The 13,774-nt window shown below is 37.8% G+C and overlaps 1 protein-coding gene across 1 annotated transcript in view; it reads left to right on the top strand.

Annotated features, from left to right (window-relative positions):
• MICU3 (mitochondrial calcium uptake 3) overlaps positions 1 to 13,774 on the top strand; it is a 111,273-nt gene that overhangs the window by 69,614 nt on the left and 27,885 nt on the right. Inside the window, exons 7-9 of the mRNA XM_006149710.3 lie at positions 222 to 304; positions 4,067 to 4,138; positions 7,766 to 7,804. Of these exons, the coding sequence (XP_006149772.1) occupies positions 222 to 304; positions 4,067 to 4,138; positions 7,766 to 7,804 (194 nt within the window). The remainder of the gene's footprint in view (positions 1 to 221; positions 305 to 4,066; positions 4,139 to 7,765; positions 7,805 to 13,774) is intronic.

Genomic DNA, 13,774 nt, shown 5'->3' with positions numbered 1-13,774 from the left:
TATATATATATATATATATACATACATATATATATACATACACACACACACATGCTTCTGTGGCCTTGAATAACTAATGGTAACAGGTTACTTTCAGTCTCCTGGTTAGAGGAAGTATTTTTGTACAGAACACGAGTAACTATACAGCTAATACAGACTTGTACTTTAGGGTACTTTTTTCCATTTCATGAACATCTCAACTGTTTTTTTTTTTCTGGCAGAGCCACATGCAGGCTTTAGAATAGCTTTCAACATGTTTGACACTGATGGCAACGAGATGGTGGACAAAAAAGAGTTTTTGGTGGTATGTATATTATATGCTGTGATGTATCAGTAATTAAATATTGGTTACTTAATTTTTGATTTTGCATTATTGAGAAAACTGTTGTAGAAGACTGAAAAATTTAGCTTTCCACCTAATTCAATAATGTCTGCACTCATACTTTGCACGTTTATGCTATAAAAGTGTACATTATATTCAGCATATGAAGATGATTGTAATTGCTTATAAACTGCCTGGAATTTGGCAGTGTCTCACCTGTGTTCTGTTGGGTGCATCGTAGGCAATCCTGAGACCGTGCATGCCCAGGTGATTTGAGGCCTCATCACATCAGCCACCCAGGCACAACTCTGTCCATAGGAACGTCTCTTCCTTTTTAATACAGGATATATGTTTCTCTTTTTCCTTTTCTCTTCCACTCACTTCTTCCTTGTATTTTCATCTTGTTTCTCCTTCCTCACTCTCTTCTTTCTTTGACCAAGGCCTGACAGTTCTTAGGTATTTATTCTTTGATCCATCTCACCTGACTGGTCTAGCCTTGGTGCTGTCTGACACTGTCTTCAGGTACTCATCTTCTCGCCATCCTCTTCCAGTGTTTTTCTCTTTTAACCCATGTATCCTTCATCTGTTTCTGTACCAAAATGCCCATTTTGTTTCATCTCCAAAATAGAAGAAAGAGGAAAGATAGCACATTAGTAGCCATTTAAAAAATCCTCAGAAAACCTCTTAAAGAGCTTTGTAGTTACCTCACTGGCTGGAATGTAGATATCTATGAACACATTGTTTTCTACTTAGGAAAAAGAAGAGATAAAAAATAGTCATCAAAAAGCTAATTAGTGGGGCCAGCAGGTGGCGTGGTAGTTAGGGGCGCTGGACTCCCACATGGCTGCCCATAGTTCAAGTACTGACTTGTTGGTTTGCTTTCTCACTTTCCATTTCTCTCTCTGTCTCTCTCTGTTGAAATTTTAAAAATAATAATACATAGAACAAAATAAAGTGGATAATTATTTTTTAAGAGCTAATTAGGAGCCATTGAAAGGGAAATAAGCAGAGTTGTTACTGGGATTTATCAAAAAGCTTAAACTAACACCCATGTAGCTCTTGCCTGGGTCAGCCCCTGAGTGAAGCCATTGGAGCTTGAACTTGTATACTTGTAAATTACTGTGCTTTTCAGAAGAGTTGGAAGGTAAAAGAGTTGTCAGGTTCTTTGTAGTAGAAATATGTTCATTATTTCTGAAATTGGTAAGTTTAGTTTAATGTAGTCTTGTTAAGACAGTGCACAACTGTTTTTTAGGAACTTTCAGAATAGATCTATTTACCTAAATAATTTTGAATAAATGCTCTATGTCAGCATTGCCAAGTTTCATCCCACTGATTTAAGGATTAACTTTTGGAAGTCAGCACATTAGATGTTCCCTATGTATAGATGTCTTTTGAAATGTCCGCTTGGACAGATGGTGGGTGTTTTAGTTGCTATGTTACTACCTGTGTTGCTATATAACACAGTATTCAAGACTGAGTGATTTATAAGGAGGTTTATTTGACTCACGGTTTTAGTGATTAGAAAGTCCAAGAGCATGAGACCGGCACCAGCCAGCCTCTGGTGCTACATCATAACAGGGTGGACAGAAGCAGAAAAGAAGGCAAGTGTGTGCAGAGAGGAAGAGGGAGAGCAGGAGAGAGAAAGAGACCTGAAGATGTCAAGTTGCTTTTATACCAACCTCCTCTCATGGGAATTAACCAGTTCCTGTGAAAGCAGTAATTTATTCTCTCTCTTAAGATAGATCTGTCTGTTCATGAGGGAGGTGCCCCATGATTCATATACCGCTCACTCATCACACCTCCTATAGGTGCCACCCCTCCCACTGTACACTTCATTTTATAGTGTAGTTTTATTTTTTAAATTTAATTTTTAATTTTCATTTTATAAGACAGGCTCTCACTGCCTAAACCTCCTAGCTGGAACCACAACTGCATACACACCACCCCCAGCCTTTAGGTTGAACGGAGAATCAAGCCCAGGCCTCCCATGTGGTCCCAGACTATGGAGCACACTGTCTTAGCAACATGTGCTGCCATGGCTGGGTCTCCAGTGTATTTTTAAGTGTTACCACATGGGCTGGTTCTGTGACACAGTGGTTATGTTTTTCTCAAGAGACGCTGGGCCCCTCATGGCATCTGCAGTTTGAATCCCTCCACCCATTCAGTCTCCAACACACCAGGCACATGTAAGTCCATAGCTGGTGGCCTGAGAAAGAGACGATCGTGGCATGGCTCGACCTTGTGGAGCGTGCTCATCTCTCCCTCCCCATCTTTCTCACTGTGTCTCTCACATGTACACATGCTCTCTATCGTCAGTAGAGAAAAATTAATGTTGAGGCTGGCAGGCGACATCATGGTTAAGGGTGCTGGATTTCTACATGGCCAATGGTCGTTCAAGTCCGGACCTGGTGGGACTTGCTTCCTCTCTTTCTCTCTCTGGTCAAATTGAAATAAATAAATAAAGTTAAATCAAAAGAAAAGAAAAAATTACTGTTATTACCTGCCTTGACTTTCAACTATTCCTATATAAAATGAAGAGTTGCGGTAACTGTCTAAATTATCCAGATGGATGGTGGACACTCCAGAAAACCGATACAGACGTAAAATTAGGTTTCCAGTAGTTTTACTAACAACTAACATTTACTGAGAACTTCCTGTGTGTAAAGTTGTAGATTTTAATAACAACTAACATTTACTGAGAACTTCCTGTGTGACATGTAATGTGCTGAGTAATCATTTGTAATACTTACTCTGCACAGTGTTCCTATAGGGTGAAGAATTATCTGCATTGGGAACCAGTAGTTAGTGTAATGGCTATGTCGCTGGACTCCCACGTAGTCGACCGCGGTTCGTGTCTCGGACCCGGTGGCTTAAAACTCACGCCGGGCACATGTGCGTGCATGCCCAAGATCCCGAGAGGAGAATGGAGGAGAAGGGATTGCGGCGTGACCATCCCCCCTGGGGGGTGATTTCTCGCTTTCTGTCTCTATGTCTCTCTCTGTCTGTCTGGCGAGCGCACGTGCCCTATAGTGAAAATCTCTCAAAAAAAATAGACAAAAAAAAAAAAGAATTATCTGCATGTTCCAGATATGGAAAACCAGACTTTTCTAATTAGAGTAACTTGTCCCTGCCGTGCTCGGCCACCTGAAAGAGCTCTTAGAGGCCTTCTATTCCATCTGCAGTTCATAAGTGAGCAAATTAGAGCTCAGTGAGGCTTGAGTGACCTGTCCACCATCATAAGATGGACAGGTGGGCTCACACCCAGAGTCCCTGAATTCTATTCCAGTGTACTTTACACTGCAGCAGGCTCTGTCACTTTTATGTGTGTGCCTTAGTCTCCATGTCTTGCGTCTTAGAAATGAAGTAAAACTAACATTAATTACATTTGCGTTAACTATGTGTTGCCAGTACAAAGGATGTATTTCCTTTTTCTTGGGAAAAACAAACTAAAATCAGAAAATATATCTATAATATCTTTTTTCTTAAAGAATTATTTAATTCCTTTGGTTATTATTTTTTCATTTGACCAGAAAGAGAGAAAAAGGGAAAGAAAGAAGCAAGCTGCCAGAAGGGAATTCAGCACCTTTAACCACCATGCCACCTGCCGGCCCCGCTAGAGTATCTAAATATTCTTATTAAATGAAGCTATTGTCTTTGTTTTCAGAACACACCTAGTGCAGAGTGGTAGGGGGGTGCATAGGAACTCTTGTCAGATATTTGATTCTGGATTGATTTTCTTTTCAGCTTCAAGAAATATTCAGGAAAAAGAATGAAAAGAGAGAAACTAAAGGTGACGAGGAGAAACGTGCGATGCTGGTAAGAATACTTTGTAGTAGTTTCAGGTGGGTTTCCCAGGTGAGAATTTGCGTTAAGAACCAATAATTAAAACGTGTAACTTTGGAGCTGTCCCTTTCTTGAAAACTTTCTAAAGTTCTTACGTATTGATAGAAAAATTGCTTCAGTATTTATATACATTGATATCAATATTTATGTCAAATATTGATATTAAACGTGTTTCCATAACCACATTCATGAAATCATTTTCATCCATATTGCTGTATTCTGTGAGATTTGAAGGGTGTATCATATAATAGATTAATACGATCATTATGCATATAAATATTTAAAGGTGAATTGCAAAGATTTAATTAGGTAACTGCATTTAGTGGTAATATAACAGTATGAATATTGAAGCAAATACAAGGAAATACATGGTTCTTGCATTCTTAGTAAGATATATTATAGATTCTTCTGAGATGCATAATTTCATCTTAGCCTGAAGCTGGAGTTGAGCAGCATTTCCCTCCACTATCCTACCAGTTTTCTTTTTGTTTATCTCTAGTATTTCAGCCTGACAGTAGGCCAGGTTCGCATATAAAAATAATAAACAGGTACTGAGACCTCGCCATCCGGCACTCTGCTGGGTACTTTACATGCATTTTCTCATTTAATCCACCCAACAGTATTTTTTATTATCCATAATTATAGGTAAGGAAACTTATAATTTTGTCCAAGATTTGAACTCATGTCTGGCAGCTCTAAAACCTATACTTTTATTCATATTTCTTCATTTGGTACTTAGGTACCAGAAACACAGTGAATATTGTTGGACTATAAGTGATAATTGGTTTTTGTTTGTAAATAAATATCTCTCTGCAGTAGTTTAATTATCCTATATAGAATCCAAATAATTAACTTTAGAGAGTTGCAATACTTTTTATTATTTCTATTGTTCTAAGAATAGGTGTTAGGATTTTTGAAACGTGGAGCACCTTTAGCAGATAGGTGTCATATTAATTTCTAGTGTATTTATTAAATATGATTATATTTAGTTTCACAAAAGCACATTATCAGAGTTATGAACACATACTGCTGCTCAGGATATTTCATTATGATATAAGTACCAGTAGTTTGGTAACCCTCCCCAGTACACCACCAACAAAGCTTATGAAAGACAGTCTTAAAAGTCAGAGAGCTGATTATGATGTTAGCCAGGTATTAAAAGAGGCTTTAATAGTTCTCTTTTCTAAATAAATTCAGGTCTCATGGTTTTCAAACTGTATTAATAAAACCTGTATGTATAGTTCCATAAATATGCTTTAAGTTTAGAGTATTACCAAAAATACTCTAGAAAACTAGAGTACTAGAAAACTAATACTCTAGTACTAAAGTACTAGAAAACTAATACTTATTAAATTTTATTTCCTGTAGATATTATAGTGAAAGAGTAAATAGTTATTTTTAATTCTGATAGATTACCTCTTATTGTAATTGACTAAATAGGCAAGTTGTTAGTAAACTATCATATAGGAGGTATAATTATGTCGTACATCTAATGATGTACCTAAGATTTAAGTAGGTAGTATTTCAGTGGATAGAAACCTTTTCTTAAAAAATTGATACTACCTCAGACAGGTCTTAGGACTCTTCCAGTGAGAACATAGTACTGGGCTGTTATTAACATTACTGAAATATGTCAGTTAACAAAGGGAGAGAAGACAGGGAAAAATCACTCTGGGAAAGGCTACAAGCTCAGCCCAAAACTTGGCTTTGAGCTTCGTTATAGCCCAGATAGAGGAAATTCAAGGTTAATTTAATACAAGTATTTTATAGTAGTGATACAGTAAAACCTCATTAACTTAGATTAGCTAGAGAAAGTCTGTCTGAATTAGAAATAGTATGCCAACATGCACTAAATTAAAATTATTTCATATGCATATAAGTCAATGCAGAATTATAGAATTATAGGTTACAGAATTTCTTAGCAAATATATAAGAAAGGTAACTTGTATGTTTGTTTTAATTTAATTTATTATTTTCTTTTATTTGACCAGAGAGAGACAGAGAGAAAAAGAAAGGGAAAGTAAGAAATTAAGCCTTCAGATCTGGGACTCCAAACTGTGGTCAGCCACGTGGAAGTCCAGTGCCCTAACCACCCACTGGCCCCAAGGGAAGGTAACTTGTTTTAAAGGACAGATTAAAAATAACAGGGGTGGAGCCCAGCAGATGGCATGATGGTTACGTTGTTGGGCTCCCACATGGCTGACGCAGCTCAGGTTCCAGACCCAGTGGCTTGAAGATCACACCTGGCACATCTGTGTGCATGCCTGGGATCAAAAGAGGAGAATGGAGAAGGGATTGCGGCATGGCCACCCCTCTGAATGCTGATTTTTCACTTTCTGTCTCTGTCTCTCCAGCAAGCACACACGCCCTATAGCAAAAATCTAAAAAAAAATAAAATAAAATCATTACTATACTAAGATAATTATATTTACTTTTTTCATAGATTTAAAATAATGCAAATGTGAATTGATAAGATTGTATTTAATGCTACTTTAGTTTTAGTGGATTATGTAGTATGCAAGATGGCATTTTCAAGCTGATAGAAACATCAATATGATTCTATAATTCTTAGAACGTTTTGGTGGAATTTCAAATTAACTAAAATTTAGCTTATTTGTGAAAATGAATGGGTTACATCAAGGGAGCAGTGTAGCTCAGGGGCCAGATTTGGGGCTTAAACATTACCCTGCCACTCGTTACCTGGGTGACTGCGAACATGGCCCTTAGCCTCTCTGTGCTTCAGGTTTTCATTTGTCCAGTGCAGGCATAGGAGTAATGAGCACATGGAACTGTTAATGGGGCTTAATGAGCTAAAAGATACCACCACTTAACAGTATGTGAAATATAATAAACACTCAGAAATGTTAGCTAATAGTAAAACTTAAAAGTTCTCCTTTAATCAGCAGACCCACAAAACTATTTTAGACTGAGTATTAACATGCCCAAGTCAAAATTAAATGAACAGTAAATTTAAAAATACATACATACCAGAATAAAACTGTCTATGCTGCAGAAGGAACAAGGGATGAAACACAACATTCTCGAGACTTCCTGCGTGCTAAGCTCCATACACGTGCACTGTAAATGTTGCCCCTGTTTAGTCCTCATGGCAGAATTCCAGGTAAGTTTCGCACCTTTGTTCAGATGGAAACATCTGAGAGACATTCACCTGCTTAACATCCCGGCACTGCTGAGAGCAGATCAGGGTTCCATGCAAGTCTTCCATGCCATCTCCACTGCTGCATCTAGATCCCCTGCTCCCCGTGTACAGTTGCTGAAGCACGTCTAGATAAAACTGCATACTGGAGAGGAACAGGCCTTACTCCAAACAGTAGCTCTGTCAGAAGGTTACAGTGGAAGTGGATGAAACGAGCACAGATTCATGTAATGTTGAATAATGTGAGATTTTTAAAAACTTTGCTACTCATCTTTAACATTTATCCCCCTTGTATTGTATGTGTGCTCTATATAGAATGTAAGCATAATGATTTGCCCTTCCTAATTGATTATTTTGTCGTCTTTTTCTTTTTTTTTCTTTTGCTATACTTGGGTTCATTCTGAAATGTGACACTTCATTTGGCCCTTTGTGCTCTGTGTCAGCGTCTTCAACTTTATGGATACCATTCTCCTACTAATAGTGTATGTACAACTCTTTCAATGTTCTTTAAGTATTCAGCCCTCACCTGTTAAACTTGATGATGTTATTTCTCTGTATAGAGCGATATCTGCTATTGAGCATGTTTGGGAATTTACTTACCATGACAAGGAACAATCAAGTCAAAATCTTACATTTTCTTCCTAGATTTATGAGAAGACTAAAATACACAGAGCAATTGTATAGTCTAACTTTAGGTTAAAATAAGGAAAAGGTGAGTGAACAACAACCCCGAACTGTAGAGTAACTGAAATTTTACATTTGCCTACGGCGTTCAGAGAGCAATGTGCTAATACCAGAGCAGGTTGGCGTACCGTCCGTCTGATACAGTCTGCTCAGTGCTCCTGAAGAAGTATGCTAATGGACAGACTTGAGTTTCAGAATTTCTCACACATTGTTTTTCTGAAACCTTTGTTGTGTGCCTCCTCCTAGTGCATACAGAAAATATTGTGTAAGTTATTACCTTAACACGTGTAATGTGTTTGTGTATCATGTTCTTTCTCAAAGAGGATTCTGATTTTCAGACTCTTGCTTGAAAAGGTTGCGAGTTCCTACAGATGAATTCCCAAATGCACTCTTTTTACGTCGTACTTTCTTCTTTCTTTACTCTTGAGATAGTCGAAGCGCTGCTGGTTAGCCAGCTCTGTAATAACTGAAAACGGGCCGTGGCCTGTGTTCGAATGTAAACACGGACAGTCAGGGTTCTTAAACCCTTTAGAGGGTCTCTGTTACAGATATTCTACCTGATAAGATAGGATCCGGGTGGCTGACTCCGTGCTATTTTGCCGAAAGTGTTCTGTCGTAGTGCACAATTCTAAAAGTAGGTGCGTTGCCTCCTGTGTGGTTTAGTTCATCAGAATTTCAGCTGTAAAAACTAACTCTCGGGACCAGCAGTTAGCGTAATGGCTATGTCGCTGGACTCCCACGTAGTCGACCGCGGTTTGAGTCCCGGACCCGGTGGCTTAAACTCACGCCGGGCGCGTGTGCGTACGTGCCCAAGATCCCGAGAGGAGAATGGAGGAGAAGGGATTGCGGCGTGGCCATCCCCCCTGGGGGGTGATTTCCTGCTTTCTATCTCTCTGTCTCTCTCTGTCTGTCTGGCGAGCGCACGCGCCCTATAGCAAAAACCTCTCACAAAAAAAAAAAAAAAAACTAACTCTCATGTAGATTTGACAGTATGCTGGAAGCTGCCTCAGCATTAAGTAAATCCAAGATATTTTGCCTGCCCTCAGGAATGGACCTACAGTGAGTTGGGGCACAAGCCAAGTGTATGGAACTAATTGTTCTGAGACTTGATAAGATTTAGAATTTTCCTACAAAATTCACTATAGTTTTCCAGTAAATAAAGTCTTTCTTAAAAATGTTAAAGGATTCCTTGGTTAATCATTTCAGAAATTTGTGAGAATATACCAAACGACCGGGCCAACTGGGCACATAGTGGTTAAAGTGGCTAGGTGCTACATGGCCGATTGCACAGTTCAATTCCCAGACCTGGCAGCCTGAAAAGCTTGCTGGGCACATGAACGTGTGTGGCCCAAATCCTGAGAGGAGAATAGAAGAGGAGGGGTTGCAGTATTGCCATCCCCCGGGGACGGCGCATTCTCAGTTTACCTTTCTCTGTCTCTGGTGAGTGCATACTCTACAGCACATATTTTTTAAAAATTGGGTAGTCCAAAAAGTCATGATATATTTCTATGCAAAAATGTGTCATGACTTACACAATAATGCAATAAAATGAAAGTTCACAGATTATAATACCATATGCCCTATGTGTTAATACCTTTGACTTTATCATTTATTTTTCTATCATTCTGTGAGCTTTTTTGTTGTTTTTTTATCTCATAAATTTTATACAGGACAATTACATGTTTTTTCAACAACTGTATTTTCAGTTCAGAAGTGACCTCAGAATACCATTTTTAAAAAGAAAGGGATCCTAATATAGCTCTAGTTTAAAATACATATATAAATTAAATTCACTCAGACATTAAGAGAATAATATTGAGAAGCCAACTTAAATTGCATATTTTATTTATATGGTGTTTGTTTAATAAGAAGGTAAAGTGAATTTATTATTTTTTATTATTTAAAAATATACATACAAACATATATAAATGTGTATATATATATTTTATTATTTTACTTAAGACAGTTTTCTCTATGTGTAAAAGGTATATGTTAAAGTGATATAACTTGATGTCATTTTAATCCACAGTCTTAAAAGGATTATAAGATTGTCAGCTCCCTTAACAGTTTAGTTGGATATAAAACTTTTTTCTATAATAGAAATTTTTTTGCTCAGAAAGGAATGATTTTATTTCAAAAACTGCAAACAAACAAGGAAAATCCATTTAAAAATGAGAAAAAAGTTCAGACAGCCTGAAAACGTGTACAAAATATTGTTAATGTAAACATCAAACACGTACATCGATATCGTGTCAGGAAGTAACCTGCTCGTTTCCAGAGCTGTGGACAGCTGGGTGATCAGGTGTCCAAGTTGAGGACAGATCATGGAGACAGTATCATTGGGAGAGTTTATAACCAGTTTCTTTCTGGGGAAAATTCCCTCAGGAAAGACAGTGGCCCTCGGGCTTTTCCTGTAAAGCAGAGTCTGTGACCTCCGTAGGGCCCTGTTGCACGTTTTAAGCCCTCTCAGAGTACGTTCTGCCTGTACTCAGTCAGGTATTTCCTGTTACGGTGTAACTCGGAGCATCCTTCTTTGTATCCGTGAAGATGGTTGTTACCTTATAGATTTTTTTCTTTCCAAATAACCCTGATTCTTTTCGTATTTCTAATACGGTTGATTCTTCATGATCTTCCCTCAGTAATGATAAGAAGTATAAAAAACTCAAAAGAATAAATGCAGAAGTCAAGTATATTTGACTTCGGCATGTCTTATATGATTTTTTTAAAAGCGTATTCCTAATTTCCCTGATAACATTGCTGTTAGGATATGGACCAGTTTTTATATGAGTTCTTTGAAATGCTTTGAGACTTGTTTTTGGACTAGAATAATGTCAGTATTCATGAATGATCTGTTTTGAAAAGAATGTGTATTCTCTAATTTGACATACAGGATTATAATATTACGTCATTGCATAGAAAAATATGTCATGACTTTCCTGATGACCTAAAAATATAAAAATATGTGTGTGTATGTATTCCCCAAAGCATATTAATTTTGTTTTTTAAACCTTCACTATTATTAGTAATACTTTTGTTTGCTTGATTTGTCATTTAGTATGTTAAATTATGCATTATAATGTCAGAGTTGTTCATTTCTACTTATAAATCTCTTTACTTTTTGTTTTATATAGCATTGTTACCTCTCTAAGAATATAGTTTATTTGTATTTTCTCAGTAAATTAAATCTTCTATGGTATTCTTAGCTCTCTAAAAATGTTTTTGCCTTAAAATCTATTTTGGTTATCAGAATGAATATGTCACCTTTATTTCGATTAATATTTTATATTTTTTTATTTTCTACTATTTTCTGTAGTGAACAAGATTTCCCTGATTTTTAAAATGTATTATCAGTTCAGAAATTTACTGCAAATAAAATGTAAATATAATTTAAAATAAATAATTGTGAAAGTTATTTTACATAAACTAACCAACAAATAAAATATTGGCATTCCCTAAGCCCTTGTAGATATGTCCCTAATTGTAATCCCTTGCTGTCCTTCAAAAGATGGCCAACATCAGGGTTGGCCCAGGAGCCTAGTGGTTAAAGGAGCCAGATCCCATATGACTGACCACAATTCCAAGTCCCTTCTCCAGTGGCTTGAAAACCATAGCAGGCGTGTGAGTGTGCGTGTGTGTGCACGTGCGCATGCGCATGCCCAAATCCCAGCTGGCTGGAGAGTTGGAGAAGGGGCGTGCCATGACCACGTGCCATTGGGATGTGCTTTCTCCCTCTCTCCGTCTCTCTCTGGTGATATGTGTGCCCTCGGCAATTAAAAAAATGGTAGTCACAATCATGACTTTACGTAAATCACTGCTTTGCTTTGCTTTGTGATTTTATCACTTATTTATGCATCTTAAATAACACGGTTCAGTGTTACCCATTTTTGTACTTTATATTAAGTGGAATCATACTACATGTATGCTCCCGTCTTGCTGCTTTGCCCCAGCGATTTCATCTGCACCCATTATATGCAGACCTAGGTCGTTAACCTCCATTGCGGAAAGCTGTCGGCTCCCACACAGTTCAGTCCTGTGATTCCCTTGTGTTGTAAGTGATTGTAAGTCAAAGGAGATTTTGGTTTTGTTGATTGTATCTGCATTTACCATAAGAAATTAAAACTGAGGAAATGAAAGCATCCTTCCACTTTGAAATAATAAATTCGTTAAATGTTAACATTTTGTGAAAAGTAACTTTCACAAAATAGAGAGTAGAATGTAGAGAGTAGAATTGCGAATCTCTTTCATGTGTGGCCTCGTAGAGGACAGCTGTTTTCTCCTGCTCAATCCATTACACTATGTTATTTTGACAACAAATACTGTCAGTTGTTTACTTTGAAGTGGCAGGCTCACTTGGCTCATTTAAAAAAAAAATCTGCCAAATCCTGAATAATCATAGTTTATCAATTCTTTCAAGTGGAAAGGGTAGTTCGTGGACAAGGTAGCTAGTTCAGCTATTAATCCAAACTGTCACACAAGTTCTGTTTGTTTTTGTTTGTTTGTTTGTTTTGAGACAACGTAGTCCTTCAGTATGCATCAGAAGTGTTTTATGCATACTTCTTGTTTTAGCACAGCCAATATTAAAAAGATAAGGTGCTGAGAAGTCAGCTTAACAAAACTCGAAGTTCTATTCTTTAGTAAGTACGTTCTTAAATCAACTTTTGATTGTTTTTACTGTATTTGGCACTAAAGAATGTCATTGCTTTGGTCTTTGGTGACACTGCCTCCTCTTACTCGGGCACAGCAGTTCCCCCACTCCCTTCTATCCTAGCTGCCCACAGAATGCCTTGAATAGCATCTTGCTTTGGCTTCACCAGAAAGTCAGGAAACTCTTGACCAATACTGCCGAGTTTGAGGAAGTTCTACCAGTAACAGACACCAAACTTAGGCAGAAAACTTAGCAGGTTTACAGAGTACAGGACATTCAAGACATCATTTTGCACATGCCATCCATTTTTGAATTTCATCTAAACGATGCATGCTCTTTTTTAATGAAGGTCCACAGTTAGCAGTACGCTCCAGTAAAGGGGTCCAAAGCACAGGTAGTAATCCAGGGTACTGAGAAGATGTCAAAAGGTCTTTGCAAATTTTGCTACTGTTTATATATCAAAACATCATGGGACCAGCAGTTGGTGTAATGACTATGTCTCTGGACTCCCATTTCACTCAACCACAGTTTGAGTCCCGGACCCAGTGGCTTAAACTCATGCTGGGTGCATGTGCGTGCATGCCCAGGATCCTGAGAGGAGAATGGAGGAGAAGGGATTGCAGCATGGCCATCCCCACTGAGGGGATGATTTATCTCTTTCTCTCTCTCTCTCTCTCTCTCTCTCTCTCTCTGTCTTTCTGGTGAGTGCAAGGGCCCTATAGCAAAAACCTCTCCTTCCCCCCCCCCAAAAAAAAATTATTATTTGTTTCACAACCAGGAGATGCTCAGTTACATTTCTCCTACCGGTCCTTGCTTAGCCTGTATGCATACATCCTACTGGGTTGTCAGAAAAGCCGTGACATTTTATTCTGTGCAAAAATGTGTTATAATTTTTCAGGCAACCCAATAGTTTTGTATTTGCTTTGCATTTCTTACTGTTAAAATCGAGTATGATTTTCATGGCTACTTTATGCTTATTTTAAATATCTATTATATTGGTGTTAAAATTTCTTATTAGTTTTTGTATGTGCTGAAAATTTGCTCTGGACTTCATCATCCAAGTTGTTTTTGTGTGTTATTTTTTTATTTCTCCTCCCCGCCCCCCCCCCCCCCGCGCCGCAGT

This window comes from Tupaia chinensis, unplaced genomic scaffold (assembly GCF_000334495.1).
Source record: "Tupaia chinensis unplaced genomic scaffold, TupChi_1.0 Scaffold000271_1, whole genome shotgun sequence".
In the NCBI taxonomy this organism is placed as follows: Eukaryota; Metazoa; Chordata; class Mammalia; order Scandentia; family Tupaiidae; genus Tupaia; species Tupaia belangeri.
Note: the sequence above shows the minus strand (reverse complement) of the source record. Positions and strands in the feature narration are given on the sequence as shown.